The 27,290-nt window shown below is 32.6% G+C and overlaps 2 protein-coding genes and 1 long non-coding RNA gene across 8 annotated transcripts; 2 read left to right on the top strand and 1 right to left on the bottom strand.

The window, feature by feature from the left end:
* Positions 1–12: 12 nt before the first annotated feature.
* LOC117224270 (uncharacterized) lies at positions 13–14,898 on the bottom strand. Its single transcript, XM_076525956.1, has 10 exons — positions 14,392–14,898; positions 13,629–13,915; positions 13,381–13,494; positions 9,544–13,114; positions 9,182–9,191; positions 5,981–6,143; positions 5,504–5,756; positions 5,090–5,376; positions 4,842–4,955; positions 13–4,575 (listed from the first exon to the last, which is right to left on the bottom strand). The coding sequence occupies exons 1-10, from the start codon at positions 14,451–14,453 to the stop codon at positions 986–988; spliced, it is 8,451 nt and encodes a 2,816-aa protein (XP_076382071.1). The 5' UTR covers positions 14,454–14,898; the 3' UTR covers positions 13–985.
* A 288-nt stretch (positions 14,899–15,186) lies between these two features.
* LOC117224121 (uncharacterized) lies at positions 15,187–15,611 on the top strand. The gene is made up of 2 exons (XR_004491132.2): positions 15,187–15,318; positions 15,385–15,611. It is a non-coding gene; the product is annotated as an uncharacterized LOC117224121 (long non-coding RNA).
* Positions 15,612–16,213: 602 nt separating this feature from the next.
* LOC117224106 (transcription elongation regulator 1) lies at positions 16,214–26,658 on the top strand. Of its 6 annotated transcripts, none has more exons than XR_013034640.1 (20): positions 16,215–16,483; positions 17,012–17,270; positions 17,342–17,431; positions 17,501–17,695; positions 17,766–18,006; positions 18,097–18,315; positions 18,397–18,600; positions 18,675–18,945; positions 19,020–19,252; positions 19,574–19,734; positions 19,803–20,011; positions 20,105–20,255; positions 23,527–23,973; positions 24,243–24,452; positions 24,550–24,816; positions 25,120–25,197; positions 25,314–25,537; positions 25,613–25,829; positions 25,949–26,235; positions 26,458–26,658. XR_013034640.1 is itself a non-coding variant. In XM_076525846.1 (18 exons), the coding sequence occupies exons 1-18, from the start codon at positions 16,329–16,331 to the stop codon at positions 25,614–25,616; spliced, it is 3,618 nt and encodes a 1,205-aa protein (XP_076381961.1). In that variant the 5' UTR covers positions 16,215–16,328; the 3' UTR covers positions 25,617–26,658. The 6 variants fall into 6 exon arrangements, 1 of the variants encoding a protein (XP_076381961.1); XR_013034641.1 differs by having other exon boundaries at positions 26,110–26,235; XR_013034639.1 differs by having other exon boundaries at positions 25,613–26,235.
* Positions 26,659–27,290: the final 632 nt, after the last annotated feature.

Genomic DNA, 27,290 nt, shown 5'->3' on the forward strand with positions numbered 1-27,290 from the left:
TATATTATATAATGATGTTGAATGTCTTTTTTATTTTAATTTAAACTGAATACATTTTTAAGCAATATGCATATGATCTGCGTTATAGAAATAACACAAGATACTTTAGCGTTATTACATTACACAAGATACTTTATTTACATTTATTCTTAATCAAATGTTATAATAAAAGAACAATTCTTTCCCCTGCAATATAAGATAATCGTACATCATTCATGAAAATCCAGCAAAATTAAAATTTATAAATATCATTACAAATATACAAAATGTAACGCGTTTCATGCGGGATAGACACCATAAACAGACGATCATCGTATCTTTTTTACAATCTTATAGTACAAAAATTGGATGATTCGGTAACACTATGGTATTTAATACACGGTAATAATATATGGTAGAAAAGAACTTTACAGCAACTTAAGAAACAAAGTGATCAACCGTTCATCACATATTTAATAACGTTTCTATTCGCCTTACTTCATTGCAATACAACAGCTTGATCATTCTTTCAATAAAGTTGGCACAAACATTTCTTGAAAACTTCTTTCTAATACAATACAAAAATCATTCCTATCAATTTTTACTTGTTTCACATTCTCATTTAAAAGTTTCTTTTGATACACTACAATAGTTATTATTGGTTATGCACAGTCATTGTAAAATAAAAGACCAGAACAATTGTTTTAATGATATCTAAGGGACCTTCAGTAAGCCTACAATTCCAACCATTACTATCATGTGATTTTTCGAATTTTAAATACCTTTAATAAGAACACAAAAATCGGTACCATAAAAATCCCATGATTTTTAGAACATACTAAGAGATATGAAAAATTGTATTAAAGAGTGTTTCCATACAATTAGGACCTCTAAAAAATCTTTATAATATATAAAAATGAAGAAATTATCAGTCTACTGAAGTTCACCTATCGATTAACAATAGTACATATTATAAATCAGATATTTAATATGTCTTATTACTGAGCTAATGTTTATTTGAAGCCTTTTGCTTCTCCAAAAACATTGTGTAGTGTGAAATAGGTTGTCGTGGATTTCTGTTAAGCATGTTCTGCCTGAATGACAGCACTTCCGAAGTGATTTTCGCCTTCTTCATTTTCTGAATATTTGAAACGTAAAAGTTACTTGTACTTCCATAGGAACTTAATGGAATGAAGCCCTGCTTCACATTTATTTTATTTTTTTTAAGTAAGGAGTGAGGCATTAAACGTGACGGCAGCTTTTGCAAATCAGCTTTTTGGAATACTTTCATGGGAACATCTGAAAGATTCCCAATAACATCGTCTGAAAGTCGTTTTACACCTTTCCTCGATAGTTCTACCGTGCTACATTTTGCACTTTCATTTTTATAAGTCTGTATAGCGTTCTCTTTCTGTATTCGTTCATCATTATTCTTGGTTTTGTTCTTTTTTATCTTTTTGCTAACTATTTCAATTTCAGATTTCCTCTTAACATTCTTACCACTTTCAGATAAATCTAATTGCCTTGTTTCACTAAATTTACTGCTTCTCTTCTCAGTAGTGTCTGTAGATTTGATTCCGCTTACTCGATCTTTCTTATCTGCACCTACCTTCTCTTGTTCCTTTTTAGTTACTTTTCCTTTGATTTCTCGCACCTTCATTTTTCCACATTGCTTATTTACTACAGTTTTGTCAGCTTCATTTGCATTAACAAGATTTCTACTACGTAATTTCCTGTTACGTTCATTATTCTCCTCATTACCTTCATGAACTTCATCATCACTACTTTCTATCTTGATTTTTCTCTTCTTCTTCTTCTTACTTGATTCGATTTCAGAGTTCGTAATTTCTCTATCATTACTGGTAATTTTGGACAAATCCAATTTCTTAGACTTTGTAGGTTTATGTTTATCTTTTCTAAAAGTATTTGTATCTGTTCTCTTCTGTTTTTTTTTTTCAATTTCTTCCTTTTCGCTTTCTTCTTGTACCTGCATTTTTGGGCATTGTTTATCTATCGTATTTTCATTGGATTTTTTAATATCATCATCTTGCGTACTGCATAATACCTCATCAATTTCACTCAGCTCAATTTCCACTTCAGAGTTATCATTATCATCGTCTTCTTCATCTTCAAAATTATCAACATCAATATCATCATCATCATCATTGACTACAAAATCTGCCAAATCTGATCCATGATCATCTGGATCTGATGATTCAGTTTCTGATGCCCTACATTCATCCCCTGGTACATCATCATAAGAAAACTTAGAAACATCCACACCATGCAAATTGTATTCTTTTTCAATATCAGAGTCTATACTTTCATTTAATTTGTTTGAATCACTTGCACTTGATGATGAGTCAATGGGTGACTTAATCAATGATTCCTTTTCTTCCACAGTATCAGCTTCACTGAATTTCTCAACTTCATCATCTAGTTTTTCAACTGATTTGTTTGAATCACTTGCACTTGATGATGAGTCAATGGGTGACTTATTCATTGATTCCTTTTCTTCCACAGTATCAGCTTCACCGAATTTCTCAACTTCATCATCTAGTTTTTCAACTGATTTAGATTTGCGTGATAAACCATCGTTTAATTTATTTTTACTGTCCCATTTATTCAAAGATGTTTCTGTAGATGGCATATTTAAATTTTGGTCAGTTTCAGTTAGTAAATTTCTATCTACTGAGTCTTCAATTGAAGTAGTATTTGCAGGTGTAAATTGATTAGATACTTCGATTGCACTAGCTTTTCTGGGAGATACATTTTGTATGTCTTTTATCTGATTTTGCATAGGCTCTTTTCGATCTTGTGATTCAACTTCTAGATTATTCGTATCACTTTTTATCTCGTTAATTTCTTCCTGTTGCATAGATTTTCTAGTATTTATTACTTCAGCTAATTTATTTTTATTCATTTCGCATTGAACCTTTGATACAGTCACACTTTCTTCTCTTTTTTCTTTCAATTCATCCTTTTGCGTTTTCAGTAGAACTGTATCCTCTGAATCGTAATTTAATGCTCTCTTCTTTTTATCGATGTTTCTATTTTCTGGTGTTTGGGGCGATTCCTTATCAACCAAAACAAAGTCATCACATTCATTCTCACTTTCGTTTTCTAATCGTTCAGTTGACATGGAGTGCACAGAATTTGTCTCACAAATCTTATCTCTCCATTCATCGGCTGAAATATCTTTAAATAATTCTCTAGATACATTTGCATCGGACTGATTCTCGTCTTCCGGTTTTTCGTCATGCTTTTCAAACATTTTAGGAATTTCATTTTCTTCCGTTTTATTCTGTGTGTTGGAACAGAACACACACAAACACTCACTATCGAACGTCATGCTGCCATCCATTGTACAGGTGGTTAGTGTCTCGTCATCTTTTTCAAGTACTTTGTCAATAGACTCAGCTGAAGACTGTGCATCACTGCAAGATTTATCATTTTCAGTTTCATTAGTAATATTATCTTTATCTGTTACTACACTAGTAGTTTCAATATCAGTTAATTTGATATCAACATCTGAAGATTCTTTCCCTACATTTTCTTGACTAGGAGTTTCTGTAACCATTTCGATACCTGCAGAATCGTCTTTAGTAGAATCATTGGTCGCTAATGACAAAGCTGTAGTTGTCTTCGATATAGATATGTCAGACCAGTTGGAACAGTTCATAATATCTGCATCTGTTACGTTTTTGGATATATTTGAAGTTGCAGTTTCTTCATTCGCTTCACATTTATCACTTGCATATTCAATGGGAGTTAAACAAACGTCTTTCGGATCCCCCTCATGTGTATTAGTGTGTGCTTTTGGAGTTAAAGGCGGCCCAACATTTTTATCGTTATTAATTGTTCCATCTTCTGAAGTAATATGCTGTAGTTCTTCCATACTGGTTTCCAATCTAAAAGATTTGTCGGCGCCTATTTCTACATCTCTATTTTTATCAACATTTGTATCTGCAGATGATGTATTCTGATCCTCAATGTCACTATACTGACTTAATTTCATGTCATTAACATCTTCTGGACATTTCAAGATTTGTATGTTGTCATCTAGACTTGAATCTTCGCATACTTCAATACATGAAACTTTCTCATCCATACTCTCACTAAGTGGACTTTCATTTAATGAGTCTGTGTCAGTTACCATCACATTTTGCATATTATCTGAGCTGTCTGCATTTTCATTACTTTCTTTGACTGATTTTCCAACACATAAATTACTCACTGCAAGTTTTGGACTTTGCAATAATACATTGGAAACTGTTACATCTGTATTTTTAGAATTGTCAATAATATTTGCCTCTTGGTTCTCCTTGTTACCGAGAATTTCATCATCTTCTTTTATAGAATTGTTTGCATAGCTTCCATTTTTCATTCCCAATTTTCTGGGTGTGACTTCTTCTTTTTGAGCCTGTGTTTTTGTTACATCTTCTATCGGTGACTCCACTTGTGTAGTATTTATAGAATCATTTATACTTTCACTATTATCTGATACTATGAGTTTATTAATAGACGTATCCATTTTTACTTCTTCAACTGCTTTTATAGGAGAATTTTCCGCAGGATTAGTGTTTTCTTTTCTGGCTGTAATGATTTTGAAAATAAATTAAATTAAAACTGGATCTTTTATCATTATTATCATAATAAAATAATTTTTTAATTCTTTGTTATTTGCTTAAAGCTGAAATATTACATGTAGAAACTAGTTTTCAATTTTGTATAATATAAGATTTTATTTTAAATTAAAATCTAATCTGATTGATGAAAAGTGAAAATCTCTTTATGAACTTAATATATGTATAATATGAATGTAAAAAACAAGATAGTTTATTTGAATGAATCAGAATTACCGTTTATATCAGCATCTGTTTCTTCTTTACATGTATCTTCAAGAACTGTGTCAACTTCATTCTTTGACACAGGCACTGATTTATTCACATCTTCTGTAGTGAAACTTTCAGAGCCTAACATTGAGTGTGATATATATTCAGTGTGAGTCAGGGTTTTATTATGATACATAAATTAAATATTTTAGTTAAGATAAAGAAAATACTTAAAATAAATTTAACTATATATAAGATACAAAACAACTACGTACATGTTTCGTTTATTTCTTGAAGGTTGGGCAGTACACGGTCCAATGCTACTACAGGATTCATTATCTCTTCGTTTTCTTCAATTACGGGTTTTCCTGCTGGTAATATAGACCTACGTTTTCTGGTGTTAATAGGAGTGTGTACTAATTCACTATTATTTGTTTTCATATCATTATTTTCTATGTTTGCTGCAGGCTCCATAGAACTAGCTCTTGTTCTACGTGTAGGTCTGGCTGCAGTTGGTGGAGATTTAGATTCAGAGCCAGCCCTTGTATGTTGCTTGCTAAAACTATGAACATTATTTGAATATGATCATTTAAAATACTAAATACTTAATGGATTGGCAGTTTTGAGCCACAATTGACCTATTCAGTTAGAGACTTGTAACTGACATGTTACAAACCATCGTATATTACCTAGTTTGCTCATCAAGGCCAGAATTCCTTCTGGAGCGTAATGTTCTACTCCTCTCTGACAGTGCAGAATTATTCAAAGCATCTATTCGACGTCTTGTGTTTCTCACTGATGGTGTACTATTAATGTTACTATTGTCACTTGGAGGTGATTCAGGAGAAGATTCATTTTGTTTTCCAGCATGCTTGACACGAGAACTACGACGTAACGGAGAATCGACTGTTTCTGAATTAATGATACTTCGAGTTCTGCGACCTATAAATACAATGAATGGAATAATAAAGTACGGAAAAGACAGTTGAAATTTTATAAAATAAATGTTTTAAACATTTAAAAGGTGAATTCGTATTGTATTCCACGTTATGAAAACTGATTTTCCTACATTGTGGTGTATTCAATGTCGAATTGACTGTTACATGTAGTCGTTAACCAGAAAAACCGCGTGCGCATATACAAGTAAAAAATAAGAAAGTACAAACCTGTCTTCACTTCAATTTCACCATCTGCATTTTTTACACAGCGTGACATGTTGTTCTTATATTTCTCGTTAAATGATAATAAATAAATACGAAACTTAGGGCCTGTAGAATGTTTTGGATACGCACATGTGCCAACGTCCAAATGATCGAAATTCAAGTTGTTTCAACTGTACGCAGGTTGAGCATGTATAGTATGTACATAGATACGTACATATCTGGTGTCCGGATATTCGTCATGGGAAGTGTACTTGCCTAGTAACTTTCCGTAATCGTATGTTCATTCGTTTCATAAATTATAATGTGCTTTAAATTTTCGTACACAAGTAATCCTAAGCTGGAACGTGGGAAGTAACATTATTTATTACAGTCGAATGTAAATTAAAGAGGAATGTTATTCATAATTTTGCATCTATGATGCATATATGTATGTATTTACTTGTTACGTTTACAAAATGCGCGGGAAATGAAAAGTAACGTAAAAATAATTTACTAATAATTATTTAGTCAAAGACAGATATTTTCCTAGTCTTCCAATTATTAACTTTCAACAATTTTTTTAACACAAAATTTGTACGAATGAGAATATGTTTTGACAATTATTGCGAAAAGGATCTTTCTCTCAGATCACTTTGAAATATGTTGCAAAGATCATCTCATTTTGAACGACATGAATATTCAAATTACACAAATCAACTTTAATAAAACTTATGTATAAAATGAATACATTCTATGAAAACATTTGACACGTAGGTATTGTTCTTTATCGACTATCGTCAAAATTTTCTTGTTCTAGTATCTACTTATCTGCCATCTGTTATCAGAATAATTAATAGACAAGATGGTTGTAGATATAATAGAGTTATTGAAAGCTTGGATTTTTATCCTAGTAACCAGTACTTATATACATTATATTAAATGTAATTTTTGCATTTAGATATTTTTTCAAATGGGGTATTTAGTCACAAAAAATTGAAGGAAAACTCATTTGTATAAGCAGTATAATAAAATTTCGAGAGAGAGATCTCTTTGCGATTGAAAAATACATATCGGGGGGGGGGGGGCAAAAATTGGCGCTAGAATCTATTTCTTTCTAAAAATTAGCTATATGCTGCCCCCAGGTATAGTATATGTTCTAAATTCGTATTTAACTAAAAAAGGTCTATTAAAAATATTTATTTAAAGTTAGAAATCTAAATATATCTCGAACAATATTATTTGTTTCTAAATATGTTATTGAACATGTTCCGTGATGAAAAAAATAATTCCATACGTTGTACATATACATATATGTATATTTTGTATTAAAGATTACGTTTTTCTCTTCCTTCGTCGTATTTTCACTCCAGATTGTAAAATAAGGTTTCAGAACAAATACTTTTGTTAAATTAACACAAAAAATGCATTTCTGATAGCAACAATTTAATATAATGTCATATAATTTTAAATGTATATATATATATATATATATATTTTTTTTTTCCTATAATATTCAATACGATGATCAAGACAGCAATATAGTGTTTATGATCGGTTAAATGATAAAGCAACATTAATTGGAATTATGATCGTTTAAATACATATACATGCATGGAATATAAACTCACAGTTGAAAATACACAGTCATCGCATTCATGGAAGAAAATGATACATCGAACGAATATTGTATTCTATTGATACAGAAAATCATTAAAGAACTACGATTTTAATAACACAGTATAAATTGTAGAACAATACACGTAGGAATAGGAAATATGTCATATTATTTTAACATTTTCTTCATAAAAATGTGTAAATGTTATTAATAAAGGTCATTGTCCTGTAAAAAAACGTAAATTGTATTATAAAAAATAACTTATTCATATTACTTTTAATTGCTTAGTCTTGAACTATCTTTTGCATACAGCATTGACTTTATTTCCACCATAGAACAAAACAGTTTATCCATCATTTGAAAATATTTAGTGAAGGCAAGATAGGCGACTAATCTTATTGTTTCGTGTTTGCAAAAGCATCTTAGTATATAATTCCATCATAGAATTAGCAATGCATTCTCGAACATTAGAAGAGATTAGTATCCAGTAATTAATACTAAATCTGCGGATCAATTGTATACGCGCCTTTGCTTAACGCGGGAGTATTTTCATACGTTAGATAATTTAAACGACTCTTTCTTATACTTTTGCACATCTTTCAAAATTAATTTTTAAAGCTGCAACAATTAGTGACCCGCAGTTGATGCATAGACGCCTAAAAAGTGAACATTAGGAAATATATCTATTTCTAATATGATAATGAATGCAAATAACACATTACTTTCGCATTAATTCCTCGCAATGCAATTGTGATGATTCTTCCACTAAAGAAATTTTTCTTCAAACAAAACAAATGTTTTTTTTTAAATAAATAGTTCCTAAAAAAATTATGCGCAATGTTTCTAACAAATTATTAAGTTAAACAATTACTGTATGCTAAGTGAGAGTAATTTATTAGTTATTACGTCGAACTATGTACATAATACCACATAACGAAAAGGTTCAATAACATGAAACACTTAAACTCAATAAACTTTTAAGCAATATGTATAATCTGCGTTATAAATTCGCAAAACGCAAATTATGTAACAAAAAAATACTTTATTTACATTAATTTTAATTAGTTTATTTTCTATCTCATTTTAAAACAGAAAAACACTTCATTTCTACTGCAGCATAAAATCTAACAATGTTAAAATTTATAATTATCATTAATGATCTATGTTTACAAAAATGTTCTCCATACGAATGTGCATCATAGTATAATATTCAGTGCTTCACTATTATTATTGAGAAATAAACCGGCAGCAGCGGAATGATATTTATTTCTTCTCGAATGCATTGTGAAGCGTAACTCCAAAACTATTACATAGTACAAAAACTGAACGATCCATAGCACTTTGGCATTTAATACACAGCAATAATATATGACATAAAAAACTGTACAACAACTTAGAAAGCAAAGTGTACAACGGCTCATCGCAGATTTAATAACGCTTCTACGCGCTTTATTTAATTGCAGTACAACGTCGCGACAATTCTTTCAATTAAAGTTGGCACAAATATTTCTTTAAAACTTCTTCCTAGTACAATAAGAAGATCACTTCTATCAAATTTGTTAAGACCGTACTTGACAAACGTTTATTTCACATGCTCATTTAAATGTTACTTTCGCTACACTACAATAGTTATATTAACAGTCATACTAAAGTATAAAAACCATAATAATTGTTCTAACGAAATCTTACAAGGGAACTTCAGTTATCACACAGTTTCAACTGTTACTGTTATACGACTTTTCGGATTTCAAACACCTTTAATAAGAACACAAAAATTGAAAACATAGAAATTCTATAATTCTGAAAAAGAGATATGAAAAAGTTTATGAAAGAGTGTTTGTACACCATTAGGTCCTCTCAAAAATTTAAAAAATTTAAAATCAGAAGAAATTTTCAAGCTACTGTAGCTCATCTACCAAGTAGCAATAGAATGCAATATAAATAAAGAAATTAATAGAATTTGTTATTCAACTAAGGTTTTTTGTAAACTCGTTGTTTATCTAAAAAAAATGTTTTGTTGACCATACGTGCTTTTTTGTTAAGAATTCTCTGCCTGAATAAATGTACTTCCTTAGCCGTTTTAGTCTTTTTCAACCTTCGAAGATTCTCAACATAAAAATTACTTGTACTTCCATAGGAACTTAATAGAATGAGGTCAGGCTTAACATTTAGTTTACTTATTATAAGCACTGAATAAGGATTTGAACGCGACGGCAAATTTTGCTCGTTAGGCTTACGTTTCTTTATAGGAACATCTGAAAGATTCCCAATAACATTGTCTGAAAATCGTTTTATACCTTTCCTCGATAGTTCTACCGTGCTACATTTTGCACCTTCATTTTTATAAATCTGTATAGCGTTCTCTTTCTGTATTCGTTCATCATCATTCTTTGTTTTGTTCTTTTTTATTTTTTTACTAACTATTTCAATTTCAGATTTCCTCTTAACAGTCTTACCACTTTCAGATAAATCTAATTGCCTTGTTTCACCAAATTTACTGCTTCCCTTCTCAGTAGTGTCTGTAGATTTGATACCGCTTACTCGATCCTTCTTATCTGCACCTACCTTTTCTTGTTCCTTTTTAGTTACTTTTCCTTTGATTTCTTGCGTCTGCACTTTTCCACATTGCTTATTCACTACAGTCTTGTCAGTTTCATTTGCATTAACAACATTTCTACTACGTAATTTCCTGATACATTCATTATTCTCCTCATTACCTTCATAAACTTCATCATCACTACTTTCTATCATGTTTTTTCTCTTCTTCTTCTTCTTACTTGATTCGATTTCAGAGTTTGTGATTTTTGTATCATTACTGGTAATTTTGGACAAATCCAATTTCTTAGACTTTGTAGGTTTATGTTTATCTTTTCTAAAAGTATTTGTATCTGTTCTCTTCTGTTTTTCTTTTTCAATTTCTTCCTCCTCGCTTTCTTCTTGTACCTGCATTTCCGGGCATTGTTCATCTATCGTATTTTCATTGGAATTTTTAATATCATCATCTTGGGTATTGGATAATTCTTCATCAACTTCACTTGGCTCAATTTCCTCTACAGAGTTATCATTATCATCGTCTTCTTCATCTTCAAAATTATCAACATCAATATCATCATCATCATCATCATTGACTACAAAATCTGCCAAATCTGATCCATGATCATCTGGATCTGATGATTCAGTTTCTGATGCTCTACACTCATCCCCTGGTACATCATCATCAGAAAACTTAGAAACTTCCACACCATGAAAATTGTATTCTCTTTCAATATCAGAGTCTATACTTTCATTTAATTTGTTTGAATCACTTGTACTTGATGATGAGTTAATCGGTGACTTACTCAATGATTCCTTTTCATCCACAGAATCAGCTTCACTGAATTTCTCAACTTCATCATCTAGTTTTTCAACTGATTTGTTTGAATCACTTGCACTTGATGATGAGTCAATGGGTGACTTATTCATTGATTCCTTTTCTTCCACAGTATCAGCTTCACCCAATTTCTCAACTTCATCATCTAGTTTTTCAACTGATTTAGATTTGCGTGATAAACCATCGTTTAATTTATTTTTACTATTCCATTTATTCAAAGATGATTCTGTAGATGGCATATTTAAATTTTGGTCAGTTTCAGTTAGTAAATTTCTATCTACTGAGTCTTCAATTGAAGTAGTATTTGCAGGTGTAAATTGATTAGATACTTCGATTGTACTAGCTTTTCTGGGAGATACATTTTGTATGTCTTTTATCTGATTTTGCATAGACTCTTTTCGATCTTGTGATTCAACTTCTAGATTATTCGTATCACTTTTTATCTCGTTAATTTCTTCCTGTTGCATAGATTTTCTAGTATTCATTACTTCAGCTAATTTATTTTTATTCATTTCGCATTGAACCTTTGATACAGTCACACTTTCTTCTCTATTTTCTTTCAATTCATCCCTTTGCGTTTTCAGCAGCGTAACTGTATCGTCTGAATCGTAATTTAATCCTATCTTCTCTTTATCGATGTTTGTATTTTCTGGTGTTTGGGACGATTCCTTATCAACCAAAACAAAATCATCACATTCATTCTCACTTTCGTTTTCTAATCGTTCAGTTGACATGGAGTGCACAGAATTTGTCTCACAAATCTTATCTCTCCATTCATCGGCTGAAATATCTTTAAATAATTCTCTAGATACATTTGCATCGGACTGATTCTCGTCTTCCGGCTTTTCGTCATGCTTTTCAAACATTTTAGGAATTTCATTTTCTTCCGTTTTATTCTGTGTGTCGGAATCAGTAATAGATTTCCTTTCGGACGTCGCGCTGTCATCAAGTTTACAGATGTTTAGAGTCTCGTCATCTTTTTCAAGTACTTTGTCAATAGACTCAGCTGAAGACTGTGCATCACTGCAAGATTTATCATTTTCAGTTTCATTAGTAATATTATCTTTATCTGTTACTACACTAGTAGTTTCAATATCAGTTAATTTGATATCAACATCTGAAGATTCTTTCCCTACATTTTCTTGACTAGGAGTTTCTGTAACCATTTCGATACCTGCAGAATCGTCTTTAGTAGAATCATTGGTCGCTAATGACAAAGATGTAGTTGTCTTCGATATAGATATGTCAGACCAGTTGGAACAGTTCATAATATCTGCATCTGTTACGTTTTTGGATATATTTGAAGTTGCAGTTTCTTCGTTCGCTTCACATTTATCGCTTGCATATTCAATGGGAGTTAAACAAACGTCTTTCGGATCCCCCTCATGTGTATTAGTGTGTGCTTTTGGAGTTAAAGGCTGCCCAACATTTTGATCGTTATTAATTATTTTATCTTCCGTAGTAATATTCTGTAGTTGTTCTTCCATACTGTCTTCCAATCTAAGAGACTCGTCAGCGCCTATTTCATCATCTCTATTTGAATCAACATTTATATCTGCAGATGTATTCTGATCTTCACTATACAGGCTTAATAATTTTATTTCATTAACATTATCTGGACATTTCAAAATTTGAATTGGTAGACTTGAATCTTCGCATACTTCAATAGATGAAACTTTCTTCTTTATACTCTCATTAAGTGGACTTTCATTTAATGAGTCTGTGTCAGTTACCATCACATTTTGCATATTATCTGAGCTGTCTGCATTTTCATTACTTTCTTTGACTGATTTTCCAACACATAAATTACTCACTGCAAGTTTTGGACTTTGCAATAATACATTGGAAACTGTGACATCTGTATTTTTAGAATTGTCAATAATATTTGCCTCTTGGTTCTCCTTGTTACCGAGAATTTCATCATCTTCTTTTATAGAATTGTTCGCATAGCTTCCACTTTTCATTCCCAATTTTCTGGGTGTGACTTCTTCTTTTTGAGCCTGTGTTTTTGTTACATCTTCTATCGGTGACTCCACTTGTGTAGTATTTATAGAATCATTTATACTTTCACTATTATCTGATACTATGAGTTTATTAATAGACGTATCCATTTTTACTTCTTCAACTGCTTTTATAGGAGAATTTTCCGCAGGATTAGTGTTTTCTTTTCTGGCTGTAATGATTTTGAATATAAATTAAATTAAAACTGGATCTTTTATCATTATTATCATAATAAAATAATTTTTTAATTCTTTGTTATTTGCTTAAAGCTGAAATATTACATGTAGAAACTAGTTTTCAATTTTGTATAATATAAGATTTTATTTTGAATTAAAATCTAATCTGATTGATGAAAAGTGAAAATCTCTTTATGAACTTAATATATGTATAATATGAATGTAAAAAACAAGATAGTTTATTTGAATGAATCAAAATTACCATTTATATCAGCATTTGTTTCTTCTTTACATGTACCTTCAAGATCTGTGTCAACTTCATTCTTTGACACAGGCACTGATTTATTCACATCTTCTGTAGTGAAACTTTCAGAGCCTAAAATTTAATGTGATATACATTCAGTGTGAGTCAGGGTTTTATTATGATACATAAATTAAATATTTAAGTTAAGATAAAGAAAGTACATAAAGTAAATTTAACTATATATAAGATACAAAACAACTACGTACATGTTTCGTTTATTTCTTTAAGATTGGTCATTACACGTTCCAATGCTACTACAGGATTCATCATCTGTTCCTTTTCTTCAATTACATGTTTTCCTGCCGGTAATATAGACCTACGTTTTCTGGTATTAATAGGAGTATGTACTAATTCACTATTATTTGTTTTCATTTGATTTTTATCTATGTTTGCTGCAGGTTCCATAGAACTAGCTCTTGTTCTACGTGTAGGTCTGGCTGTAGTTGGTGTAGACTTAGACTCAGAGCCAGCTCTTGTATGTTGCTTGCTAAAACTATGTACATTATTTGAATAAGACCATTTAAAATACTAAATACTTTATGGATTGGCAGTTTTGAGCCACAATTGACCTATTCAGCTAAAGTCTCATCCAAATTTAAGTATGAGAATGTCTTGCAACTTGTGGCTAGACTAAGATAGCTAGGTATACAACCTGGAATACAATGAGACAGTCCAATAGCGCTTTTAGATTATAAAGTTTCGAAACCTAGTGTAATTTGCACATAAGACAACCATAACTAATCGATAGTAATCTGACATATAAGTGCGTAAATACTTATGGCCACTCAGGAGACGTCAGGCACCAGAACTCAAAATATAATTATGATTTTTAATTGATCTCCAAAATGTTAAGAGAAATACAAGAATGTATATCGTAAGGCTCTATGAACTACTGTTCTAAAGTAATTCTAGGAATTTTAAAACAAATTTTCTACTTATAACTGATATGTTATAAACCATTGTATATACCTAGTTTGCTCATCAAGGCCAGAATTCCTTCTGGACCGTAATGTTCTACTTCTCTCAGTCATTGTATAATTGTTCAAGTAATCTACTTGATGTCTTGATTTTTCACTGATAGTTTATTGTAAACGTTAGTACTGTTGCTTAAGGATGATTCGGGAGCAGAATCATTTTGTTTAGCAGCAGATTTGATCTCGAGAACTGTGGCGAAACGGAAAATTCACTGTTTCTAAATTAATAATATTCCGGGTTTTACCACCTATGAATGCGAGAAAAGGAATAACAAATAAAAGAAAAATCAGCAGTTGAGATTGCATTAAATATACTTCATTAAGATTTTAAAAACAAATTCGTATAATATTACAAGACATGAAACTAATGGATTTGATTACAGTACATTCGATGTCCTATTGGCTGTTATAATCGTTAGCCGGATGAACGAACCGAATATTCGAATTCAAACTATACGGTACACAATACTTTACATTTACATATCAGAAAACATTCGCCATTAGCAAAGAGGATGCTTAAGAAGCGAAACTCCGACGTTTTTTTAGAATCAATTTTTCGTGCGCAAGCGTCTGCAGATATGATGTATGTTTATACATAATTTCAGATTAATATAATTCTTTTTCTTCTAAAAATGCCTATACTGTTTTTGATTTTAACACGTTTGGAACATCGGAGTAATACTCTTTCAAGATTACAGATTGTATATCATGTGTACATATGGTACAGTAATGTACCTCAAGTTTTGCACAATTTTTCTATCTCCTTTAGCTTTTTCAAGCGTTCCCACCATATCACTGTGCATCCAAGCTGCAGTGAATTCTGTTTTAGCGTTGAATCATTAGCCAGTTGGAGCAATGTAATTTTTACTCCAATTATCGCTAACAGAGCGCGCTGTGGCCGGAGTGTCTTGCAAAACTCGAGGTATTACTGTACCAGATTGGTTTCTTTTTACTCTGATGTCACATAGATGATTCGTCTTTGTTTCAGTCAACTGTCTGATATCGTGACTATAGATATGTATACACATGAATTTCGTTTAATCGAGCCACTTAACAATCGACGTCGACAGCAATCAACAGCGTTAAGCGAGAGCTGTGAGCATTAGCTGCCTAAATCTGCCCAGACCTGCCTGTCTAAATAGAAAAGCCTAGAAAATGCAATGTCTGTGGCACGGTGTTCTCTATAGAAATAATAAATCTATGATTTTCTGCAGAGTCGGTTCAATTGAGCTTTATCCCTTATGCCTTATTATACAGGGTGTCCCAAAAATGTAATCCGCATCTTTATTTAAGAGTTATTAACTGGCCAATGAGGGACGAGTTCGACTGGCGTGAGACAGCCCAACTAACGAAACGCAAAAAGCCCAGTTCCGCTTATTGGCTCACGCCACGTCTCGCGCCATCTGATCTCGCCTTTTATTGGTCACTGTTTTTCGTTAATAATTCGTAAACAATGCCATGGATTTCATTCTCGCTAAGGAAAAAATTACTTCAAATGACTTCAGGAACTCTATTTTCAAATTGGTCAGGGATACATATGTGTGCACACCTATCTACATATGTGTATATACACTATGGTTAAAGCAAGTCAGAATTGTATATTAAGAAATATTCGATTATGATATTACATTTTATATGTATTTGAATTTACCTCCTATTGTCATTGGTCAGAACATATTAATACGGTAGCGCTGTCATAACAATGTTCACGTAGTTACCGAACTATATCTATGTAGTTCGTGATTCCGTGATGAATATGTTTGCATCACTGTTAGAATGCCTAGGAGAATTCAATGTTTATGTTGGCAATAATATGTTTACGGCTTACATCGAATAAAATAGTGATTTGTTTGCGGCGTTTTTGTGCAAGCCTGAGGAAAGAAATAGATGGGCGTGTAGAAAAGAAAATATTAATTTCTGTATTAACGTAAAATGGAAGCGAATACTGAACAAGTTTCTGCGGCTACGGAAACCGTTTCCAATAATGAACAGGAACACAATGATGAGTGCATGGAAGAAAGTGAGGATTATGGTTACGATGGAGAAGATTATAGACATTTCGTACCTCGAGGACGAGGAGGCTTTAGGTGCGTTACAGTTTTTCCTAACACCCCATACATTTGTTGAGTTACGCGTCGTCGAAAATAAAAAAGCAAGAAGTAAGGTTAAGTCGTCCCATCCGTAATCCTACCTATCTCTTTAACATATCTAATACAAACGATCCGAATTTCGTATTACAATAAACACCTAATAATTTAAATACTATAGAAATATGACTGTTGTTTCTACTTACGCTCCTATACGATGAAATGATTTACCCACAACTGTTCAGTATGGTATGCTGTGAATAGTTTTCTATGTTTTTCGTGTTATAAATTTTTTTCTTTGTTCGAGTAAATTTTTTTCTTTGTTTTGATGTAATAAATGGCAAAGGTAATGAGGCCTTTAAAAATATGATGTTATCTAAAATTAATAATCATGAAATCATTGTTTACATACATTTTTATTTCTTAAATGTAAAGTTAAACTCAGGAAGAAGATGTCTACACTTGGGTGAATGATTCAGACGTATGGTACGTAAAGTATATAGTCAAGATATATAACAATAATTTAAGGGGTCGTAGCAGAGGTGGGTTTGATTTCCCCATGAGAAGTGGGCCACCAAGGTTTCGAGGAAGAGGATTTGGACCCAGAGGACCGATGTTTCGTGGAGCAAATAATGGTTTTCCTTTTGAGGGACCTCCCAGGCCAAACTGTCCACCAGGGCCAACAGGACCACGCTTTAGAGGACCCCCACCATTTGATCCCAGTTGGGGACCAATGGGACCACCGAATCTGATGGGACCTCCAAATTTAATGGGACCTCCAGGAATGGTAATTATTTCGTATATTTTTTTCAGTTCTCTTGATTAGATTAAGGGATATTTAACTTTATATGCTATTAGCCACCGCCACACATGATGAATGGCCCAATTGGGACAGGTCCAGGCCCATATGGACCACCTCCTGGAATGGGACCACCAAATATGAATAACGTAAATTTCGATTTACAGAAAACTAATTGATTTTGTAAGTTAAATGTAAAGCAGGGAATGTTGGTGTAGATTCCAGGTCAGCAGCAGCCCCCACAGCAACAGGCTCAGCAACAAGCAAACATTCCAGGCTTAGATCTCAATGGAGAAGTATGGGTAGAAACGAAAACACCTGATGGAAAGTCTTATTACTACAATATTCGTACAAGAGAAACCACATGGACAAAACCAGAGGGACCAAATGTGAAGGTCATGGTGCAAGATCAGGTATGTAAAATTTTTTTGTAAACTTGTTGCACAGTTTGATGTATTTATAGATATAATTATTGTCCTGTAGTTAGAACAATTGGTTCATGGAGCATCTAAACAAAGTGCCCCTTCTAATACCCCTACATCAACGGCTACTACACCAAGCCAAATCAGTGAGAATAGAATTTCTCAAAATAGTGAACCTTCTGCGAATAATGCGGATGCTATGAATCAGCTTAGTACGGCACCACCTGGAACAGGTCCACCTCCCACACTTGGTGAGACTCCAGATGTTAACACACAGCCATCTGATACAACTCAAACAAATGGTATTATTACTATTTTTATGGGAAAAAAGTAAAGTTTATTACATTTTGAAAATTATTAACTTAAAAATTCTTGTGTTTACTAATATTTAGGTGCGGCACCTGCAACTGTCACTGGTACTCCAGCTATGAATACACCAGCAGTAAATACAAATATGATGCAACCACCCCCTAATATGATACCTATGCAACATAGGATGCCAAATCAATTTGGGGGTCCAATTGCAACACAATTTGGAGCAGCACCTTTCGGTATGCCACCACCAGGTTTTCAACCTTTCGGAGGCTATGGTCCACCGCAAACAAATTGGGGTAATATAAACTGCGTATATTTTATATAAGAGATTCTTTTGTAATGTTTCTGTACTTCATTAAAAAGTGTACGTATGTTAGGTATGCCACAAATGCCACATGGCGTAATAGCTCCACAGGCACCAGCAGAAGATCCTGCTGTTCTGGCACAACTTGATCAGGAATTAGTAGCGTCTGCTATAGTATGGACAGAGCATCGTGCTCCAGATGGAAGATTATACTATTACAATAGCAAAGCTGGTGAATCTGTTTGGGAAAAACCACAGCCTTTAAAAGATCTTGAAAGTATGTAATTCATAATATAAATTTCTGGAAAAAGGATAAAATGAAGCAATAATTATAATTAAATATGTTACTAGGTGCAAAACTAGCTTTACGACAAAAAGCGGAAGAGGCAGTCGTAAATTCTACGAATACTGTCGTCACTAGCTCCACGGTAACTAATAATAATGTTGCCACTGAACCTACCAAACAAGAAAAGCAGCAAGAAAGTAATCATGAAACCAAAGATAGTGTAAAAGAAGTTGATACTAACAAACCTAAGAAAGAAGAAGCTGCGCCTAAAGAAGTTGCTAAACCTCAAGATAAGTCTAGACCAATTTCTAGCACACCAGTGCCTGGAACTCCTTGGTATACTTTTAAACATTAATTCAGTAAAGTTACAACATGTGATTTGAATATAAGCTTCAACCTTCTGTTTTCAGGTGTGTTGTGTGGACGGGTGATGGACGTGTATTTTTCTACAATCCTTCTTCACGCATATCGGTATGGGAAAGACCGGACGATCTTATTGGTCGGCAAGATGTTGACAAAATGGTGTCTACTCCACCAGATGCAATTGTACCAACTAAAACATCGCGTCAGTCGGATACAAGTGAAAGCAGTGACGATGATCAACCAACACCAGCAAAGAAAATGAAACAAGAAGAAGCTAAAAGTAATTTTTATGCATATGATACAAATATGTATAGGGTGGTCTATCCAAAGGTAACCACTAAAATGTTTCCTATAGTTATGACAATACAGAAGTGATTGAAATAATAATATGAGTCACAGAGTAATTCGAGGGTTAATGTACAAACATTTTTGAATTAATGTAGGCCATGAACCACCCTATATATAAAAGTTTTGAAGCAGTGTTCAGGGTCAGGAAATAACGAACTTTTGTTTAAATTCCGAATGTCTTCTATAAAAAAGAAAATTATATTAGAACAATATATTAAAAAAAATTTTTAATTAATTACTGATTTTATACCAGCTGTAACACCAAAAGAGGAAGAAGAAAAGGAAAATAAGAAAACTATTGATATCGGCAAAGAGGCTGCAATAGAAGCGGAGGTTCGAGCTGCTAGAGAAAGAGCAATTGTTCCCCTGGAAACACGAATTAAATCGTTCAGAGATATGCTTGCAGAGAAAGAAGTAAGATTTCACGAATCTAACGTAATTGAATGACTATGTACATATATTATTGTTTGCGGGTTTAATAGGTGTCCGCGTTCAGTACATGGGAAAAAGAACTCCATAAAATAGTATTCGATCCACGGTACCTACTTTTGACGTCGAAGGAGAGGAAACAAGTGTTCGAGAAATACGTAAAGGAGAGGGCAGAAGAAGAGAGGCGGGAAAAGAGGAACAAAATGAAAGAACGGAAGGAACAATTCCAGAAATTATTAGAAGAAGCTGGTCTCCATGGGAAGTATGTAAAGATTTCATAAAGTTTTTTTTTAAATTTTAAAATATTTGTCGCTTGCTAATTAACTAGAAAAATTAATTGGTCTTCTTTGTGTAGGTCATCATTTAGTGATTTTGCGCAAAAGCATGGGCGTGATGAACGATTTAAGAATGTAGAAAAGATGCGTGAACGTGAGAGCCTTTTCAACGAATATCTTCTGGAAGTGCGAAAAAAGGAGAAAGAGGAAAAAACAGCAAAACGAGAACAGGTATTTATATTTTATTGATATGTGTGATTTACCGGCAATGCAAACATTACTTTTCAGGATTCACAAGCTACAATATATAAAACAAAAAATTTTATGAATAATTTAGATATTCAATGCCATAAGTAAGACGAAATTCTAAAATTACATTATCTTATTCGCGTGATAAAAAGTATACCAAGTATTTGAGAATTGTGGTACCTTTTCTGTTAATATGTTCAACAATTTTTAAACCATACATTATCTTTAGAACGATATTTGTAGAAACTTATTCGCAACGATTCGAGAATACGTTTTAGTTTTCATATGTGATCGAAGTTGTACCATATTTTTTATTGTGTCAATTTCACTTTACTGTCTTACTATTAATATTGGGTACCTCAATTCTCTAAAGATATCAAAATAATATGAAACAAAAGTTCTTTTTGGATACAATACCATCAAACCTTTTCCTTTCCCTTAACAGACTTCATTAAGGTTCTCATTCATACATCCTCCATTTGGTTCAAAGAAATCATATAGTATATTATTAAAGATACAACAAATAAAATTTAGACATAGCATATACTACGTATACATTCACAACAGTTAAATGAATGCTAAGCGAGTCCTTTGTTTAGCGAACTCTTGTATGTAAGCGACAAAATTTATATTTCATTATTGTTCATTAAAGAACAATGAGATTATATGCTATATTGTTGAGTGAGATTTCATGATGTGCGTTAACATAAGAGATACGAGCAAAGAAGTACTCAAAAAATGTTCTGATCTGAAATAGGACAGGATAATACCTAATGAATTTACATTTTCAGCGATAATTGATAATTCTTTCAGGTTCTATAGGTATGTTACTATTTTGTTCCACTTGTAAGATTATCTAATATGAATTCCTAAAATTAACGGCTGAAGAACACATACCAGGAGAAGTTTCTCTAATAATTCTCTACTCCAGTAGATTTTCTCGATAGACAAAAGTTTTGTAGCTGTAAGATGGGAGATGTAGAGAATAAAATCTTAGTATGTGACGGTTCCTTATGTACTTATGTGTTCTAAACTCTCCACTTCAGTCAGGAGGCAGGCAGGACAGGTTCCGTATGTGGAGTGGCTTGGTTCTGAAGCTGGTTGGTGGCATGGATGATGTCATCTACCATCCCCACCTACACTGCGTGGCACAGTTGGCACACCCTCGCGCGCCGCATTCTTTACTCCAAAGCAGAGTCATGAGAATGAACGAACTCGGTATTTGTATATTACTCGTAATCCTCGTTACTTCAAAAGATTAACTTTTCCCCAAAGATCAAAACCAATCTCAATGAAATTGAATAGAATTCAGTTAGAAGGGGTGGTACACCCAGGTGGTAGCATCAATTCCCATGCGTACTTACAGATCTTATTCTGTTTCCTGGAGATAAAGAACCGTTATCTGTCTTGAGAAAGAAGCTACCAGATTTTATCACGTCAGACGTATCGACATAAGAACAAATTAACTTTATTTTTTGTATTTTTAAATAAACATAATTTTAGAAATTTTGTAACTATATTTTCCTGCTGACAATAGTTTTATCGATGGAGTAATAGAATTAATATTTGTAGAAAGGGCAAGCGTAAACGAAATACTGAATTTTTCACTAGAATGCCTTGTATGTTTAGAATTGTTCTTATGCCAATACTTGTATTAAAATTGATACGCAAATTCAAAATTGATCGATTGCATCTGAATTCGTATAATGGTAAATATTTTTTTCTTTACTTTTTTTTTTGTATCGTTGTGAAAATTACAAATGTTTTTACTTTGCAAGTGGTACAATGCAATTTGTTTCTAAAGAAGTCTAGCAAAACATCAGATATGAGTACACAGATGTAATAGAATGAGTGTGCTTTCATGAAATTTGGTTTGTATCCTTCAGAGAACCTTGACTGCTTTCGTCTTAAGAAAAATAGAAGTGGACTTTACAAACAACTGTACTGAGATAGAAGTTATTTAAAGTTATGGCACAAATTTTTAATTACTTCTAAAATATACATAGGGTCAGGATCCGAGTAATAACTGTAAGGGTAAATTCAAGACCAAAATGTGCCAGCTCTAATCGTATTCTCGATACAAATTGAACATGTATTAAGATTAGTCAAGTACATTAACATGTTATTTTAATTATATTAAAATTATAGGTCGTTCGCAAATTACGTAATGGGAATTTTTAATACCTTGGTTTCTAATTCACAGTAATCTAAAGTACAGGAGCCAGAAACATGAAACAGTGAAAATAAAGTTGAATATATCAAAATCATTTATAAGCACAGTATAACCATAGTATCAGATCTTTGGTTGTACGATGTATTCTAATAACTCATTGAAGCAATTTTCTTAATTAGAACCTCTAAATATATACAAGTCAAGTTTAATTATAAGATTTTTTGTTTTTATTTGCTTGGAATTTTATTTACCATTTTCATGTTACACACTATCATCATAGTATGTTTTACGGTAATGATGGCTATATAGATTTGTATGTACTGAAAAGGTACTGTGGTAACACATGGTTTAGAAAAGTAATGCCCGTTTCGTAATTTGAACGGCTGAAAGCTTTTAATATTTTCAAAATCTCGTGATGATAATACTAACGATTGTTTTTATTTCAGCAAGGGCAGCAGATATAAATCTATTAATTTTATGATTCCGTTTCATCATTAAACACGAGCAAATCCTTTAATCATTATTTCTGACGACATTATTTGAATTGTTCGTCACATTGCTTCCTGAATTCCGATACGCAGAATGTTTAATGATGACTCGGTTGAAAATAATTATTCTTGCAGCTATAATGAGTATAATTTTTTTCAGCGAATCTGACAGCTTATTTCATTAAAAATTCCAACAAGTAGAGCCCTTAACGTTGCGATACCTTCTGACACGAACGAATGACATGAATGACTATTTCTTCTACCCCTAACGAAAATGTAGTTTGAAAACCATTAAAAAGGTTTGCAAGTTGAAATAGTTTGATCCACATTACAAGTCATTAACTTCTTTCTAATTAATAATAATTACGATAACAATATATTGTTAAAGTGATTGTAATGTGGCTGAACGTGTATAAGTCATTGGTTGAGAAAATATTAAGCGTGCATGATATTAAAACTGAAACAGTTAAGAAGATAAAAAAGAATGAATAAGATACAGCTTCAATTTTGAGACAGAATTGTACAAATTAGAGTATAAGCAAGAACTGATCGTTCTTCAATAATGAAAACTATTATGATAAATGCATTTCAGGTGAAAAAGGAATTCATAGCGATGCTACGTGAACACAAAGACATCGACAGACATTCGCATTGGAGTGATTGTAAGAAAAAGTTGGAATCTGATTGGAGGTACAGAGTGGTAGAGTCAGCAAGCACACGGGAGGATTGGTTTAGGGATTACATACGTATGTTAAAAGAGGAAAGGAAAAAGGAGAAGGAGAAAGATAAAGACCACCGGCATAGGGACAAAGACCATCACAAGTCAGAAAAGAAAGATAGGGACAGGAAGGATGTTGATAAGTACAAGCAGAAGTCTTCGAAGGATCGGGCAGACAAGGATAGTTCAAAGGACAAAAAACAACGAAGAAGCGAAGTACCGGCGGAAGAGAATGGTAAAGACAAAAAGGAACCGGTAGTAGAGAAAGAAAGCGGTGAAATCGAAGACAATGACGAAAAACCAATGAAGAAAGAAAATGATGTAAGTATTTATCAATGATATGTTAAAGTTGTGTATAGGTAATGATATGTATAGGTAATTGTATAAAATTTCTTTGTGTAAATTGAAATTGTAATTACCTATGTGTATGTACGCATGCGTAGTTTATATTAATAACTTTTGCTTAATGCTTCCATAGCACAGAAAGGGTTTATGTTATTATTGAACTTGACACGATATCGTGTCATCGATTGATAAAGTGTTGATCAACTAATTCTGCTATACATTATATGTAATATTTGTTTGTATAGAAGGAAGATGTGGAAGACCAATCTGACTCGGAAGAGGATCGTGAGAAACTAAAACGAGAACGTGAAAGAAGAGCAGAAGCAAGTCTCCGTGAAAGAGAGAGAGAAGTTCAAAGGACTCTTGCCACCCACCTTCGAGACAGAGATAAAGAGAGGCAGCACCATAGACACACAGAAGCGGTGCAACATTTCAGTGCTCTTCTTGCAGATTTAGTATGTACCCTGTTTGTGTAATTTCGCTTAGTCTAAAGATTTAGTTTCTGTAGACTTAATTATTGTAACATGCGTGTGTATATATATGTTTGTATAGGTGAGAAATGGTGACCTGGCATGGCGAGAAGCAAAACGACAATTAAGGAAAGATCACAGATGGGAGTCCGCAGAGAATTTGGACCGAGAGGAGAAGGAAAGGCTATTTAACGAACACATAGAACAACTCAGTCGCAAAAAGCGTGATAAATTCCGAGAGCTTCTTGATGAAGTAGGTGCTTCGACGGAACTTACTGCATCGTGGAGAGATATTAAAAAATTACTAAAAGACGACCCTAGATATCTTAAATTTTCGTCTAGTGATCGGGTATGTAATCATGTTATTAAGCTATGTACTTTTAAGCAAATTATAATTTTCATAGCTTATTTTGTGAAAATGGGAACGTGGTAAAAGGGTATTCTGTTAATTAGAATATTTTTTATAGCAACAACAAAACAAATATACAACTAATTTTAGCTAACTCCAGACTTTCTTCCTATTTTATGAATTCACAGATTCTATGCATGCATAAAGATCCGCAGCTTATTTATTAACTACTAACATTTTGTTGCTACATCGAAATTCGCTCTGTTATTTATAATTATAATGTTTTTACGGTAATACTTACAGAAATGCGAGAAAGAATTCAAGGAATATATTAAGGATAAACTTGTTGCAGCGAAGGCTGATTTTAGAGAACTTCTTCAGGTATTTGAAACTATACAACAATTTTTTATTGTTAACATTGACTCATCGAATGGCGATTTAGCATCCATAAAAATACACAAAGTCGAGGCAACTCCTAATAAAATGTTTAATTTTAGGAGACGAAGTTGATTACTGATAAAACGTACAAAAAAGTACAAGAGAATAATGCACATTTGGCAGAAATTGAGGAAATTTTAAGGAAGGATCGAAGATTTCTTGTACTGGAAGCAGCAGCTGCTGAACGAACTCGTTTACTAATGGGCTATTTAGAAGAGTTGGCACGTAGGGGTCCGCCACCGCCACCTACAGCCTCAGAGCCATCAAGGAGACCAACCACAAAGTAATTATAGTCTTCGGAGAATATGGGGAAACACATGTGTACAGGTGTTTAAATTTGGAAAATTTGTTATTCCAGCTAACGAGGATCGCATCAAGGCATACGTATACATTACGTATACATCGTATACATATGGTGTCCAAATAACAAATCAGTGATTGAATTTCTAGCTGTAGTTGAATTGAAGTACTTTACACTCGAGATGATTATCGCCTGTAATTATAGGATTCAATAAAACTAACGCCAATTCCACACAGCTAATAATGCGAGTGTCATACTGTAAAGATGCCATAGTGTAAGCATATCATTATTTGTTGACTTATGTTATATATAAATACCAATTAGAAAAGAATTATTAGAAATATTATGTAGAGTACAATCATGAAGTACGTATTTTATACATATTTTATCCAGGTTTGTTACATAAGTACATTCTATTACAAATATTTTGTATGAAAATTACATATGAGAATTGTGACGAGTTCATGCTCTCGACTAGTTTAAAAACAAATGCAGTGAATTTCTATAAAGCAACGTTAAATGTAATATTTCGAAAATGTAATTCTTGTACCTAGAAAAAAAAGCATAACACACGACAATCATGCTCGACACATTTACGGAATTCATGCTTCAGTTCGAAAGTTATTGCTTTCGATTTTAAAAATGTTTTCCTCGCACACAGCTCTGTTGGACAGTGAGACGTAAGTATCCTTTAAGTATTCCCTTCTAAAAAATAAGTACGTTTGAACGGACTAATAAGTTATTTGTATAGTATTTTTACTGTATGAGTCTCATGAGTATATATGTCTCATACGATAACAAATCATAAAAATAATAATTAATATTGACAAATAATATTCGTCACGAATTTTCCAGTAACAATGTATTTTCTATTTCTAATGTTTTGTAATATTTCATTGCAGAATTCTATTTCGTACAATCGGTGAAGAATATACGTAGAGTAATTTTGTACAGTAGATGTGATATTTGAATACTTATTGAACAATTACACTATTTTACACCAAGGGTATAATTTCGATTTATGTAATCCTGTAGTTCCACGATGTTATAAAATATTTACTACGCAGAATGTAATAAACTTTGTTTATGTTAGACATTATAAATTAATTGTATTACTCAACAAAATTCAGTGCGCTCTACACACCCTACACAAATTAATTATCGCGACCAAATAAATCAATAAATAATAAAAATATAATTTTGCAGAAGTTTGTAACCTTTTGGTGTCTTTAGTCTTGCGTTTAGGATTTCTAGTGAAACATTTTCCCAAATTATGCAAAATATTTATTATGCAAAATATGATATGTTGTCCACAAATTTTTAAATATCGATAATAATAGACAAGACGTAGATATTCTTAGGCTATAAGGGAAATGAGGGGTTCCCGAGGTCGTTTGAAGCCAGCCGAGTTCGTTTCCGGGAATAACATAACAAAACTTGGGACATCCTATATAGTTCTTTAAAAAATATTGCAGACTGATAGACAGATTTTTTAAAAATTGCTGTCGCTCATATTGGAGGAGTGAAAACAGCTTTCAAAGTTTAGGGTAAGATACCATAGTTCGCGTTACGAAATTCCTGCAGAGATTCGAATAATAAAGCTTAATAACTTAACAACAGCTCTTGAATATCATCTTCACAGGACTCTTCGATATGATCGCAAAATCAAATAATTGATATCACCCTTGACGTCACGTTTTTAACTAAACTGCATGCTAATTTGAGAAAATTGATT

This window comes from Megalopta genalis, chromosome 13 (genome assembly GCF_051020955.1).
Source record: "Megalopta genalis isolate 19385.01 chromosome 13, iyMegGena1_principal, whole genome shotgun sequence".
Lineage (NCBI taxonomy): Eukaryota > Metazoa > Arthropoda > Insecta > Hymenoptera > Halictidae > Megalopta > Megalopta genalis.

Coding starts and splice junctions, on each gene's coding strand:
- LOC117224106 (XM_076525846.1), top strand. CDS start 16,329: ATGGAAGCGAATACTGAACAAGTTTCTGCGGCTACGGAAACCGTTTCC. Junction 17,271..17,341: donor TAATGGGACCTCCAGGAATG/GTAATTATTTCG, acceptor ATATGCTATTAG/CCACCGCCACACATGATGAA. Junction 24,817..25,119: donor AATTTTCGTCTAGTGATCGG/GTATGTAATCAT, acceptor TAATACTTACAG/AAATGCGAGAAAGAATTCAA.
- LOC117224270 (XM_076525956.1), bottom strand. CDS start 14,453: ATGACTGAGAGAAGTAGAACATTACGGTCCAGAAGGAATTCTGGCCTT. Junction 13,115..13,380: donor AACAAATGCTGATATAAATG/GTAATTTTGATT, acceptor AAATCATTACAG/CCAGAAAAGAAAACACTAAT. Junction 5,377..5,503: donor GGCCTTGATGAGCAAACTAG/GTAATATACGAT, acceptor TAATGTTCATAG/TTTTAGCAAGCAACATACAA.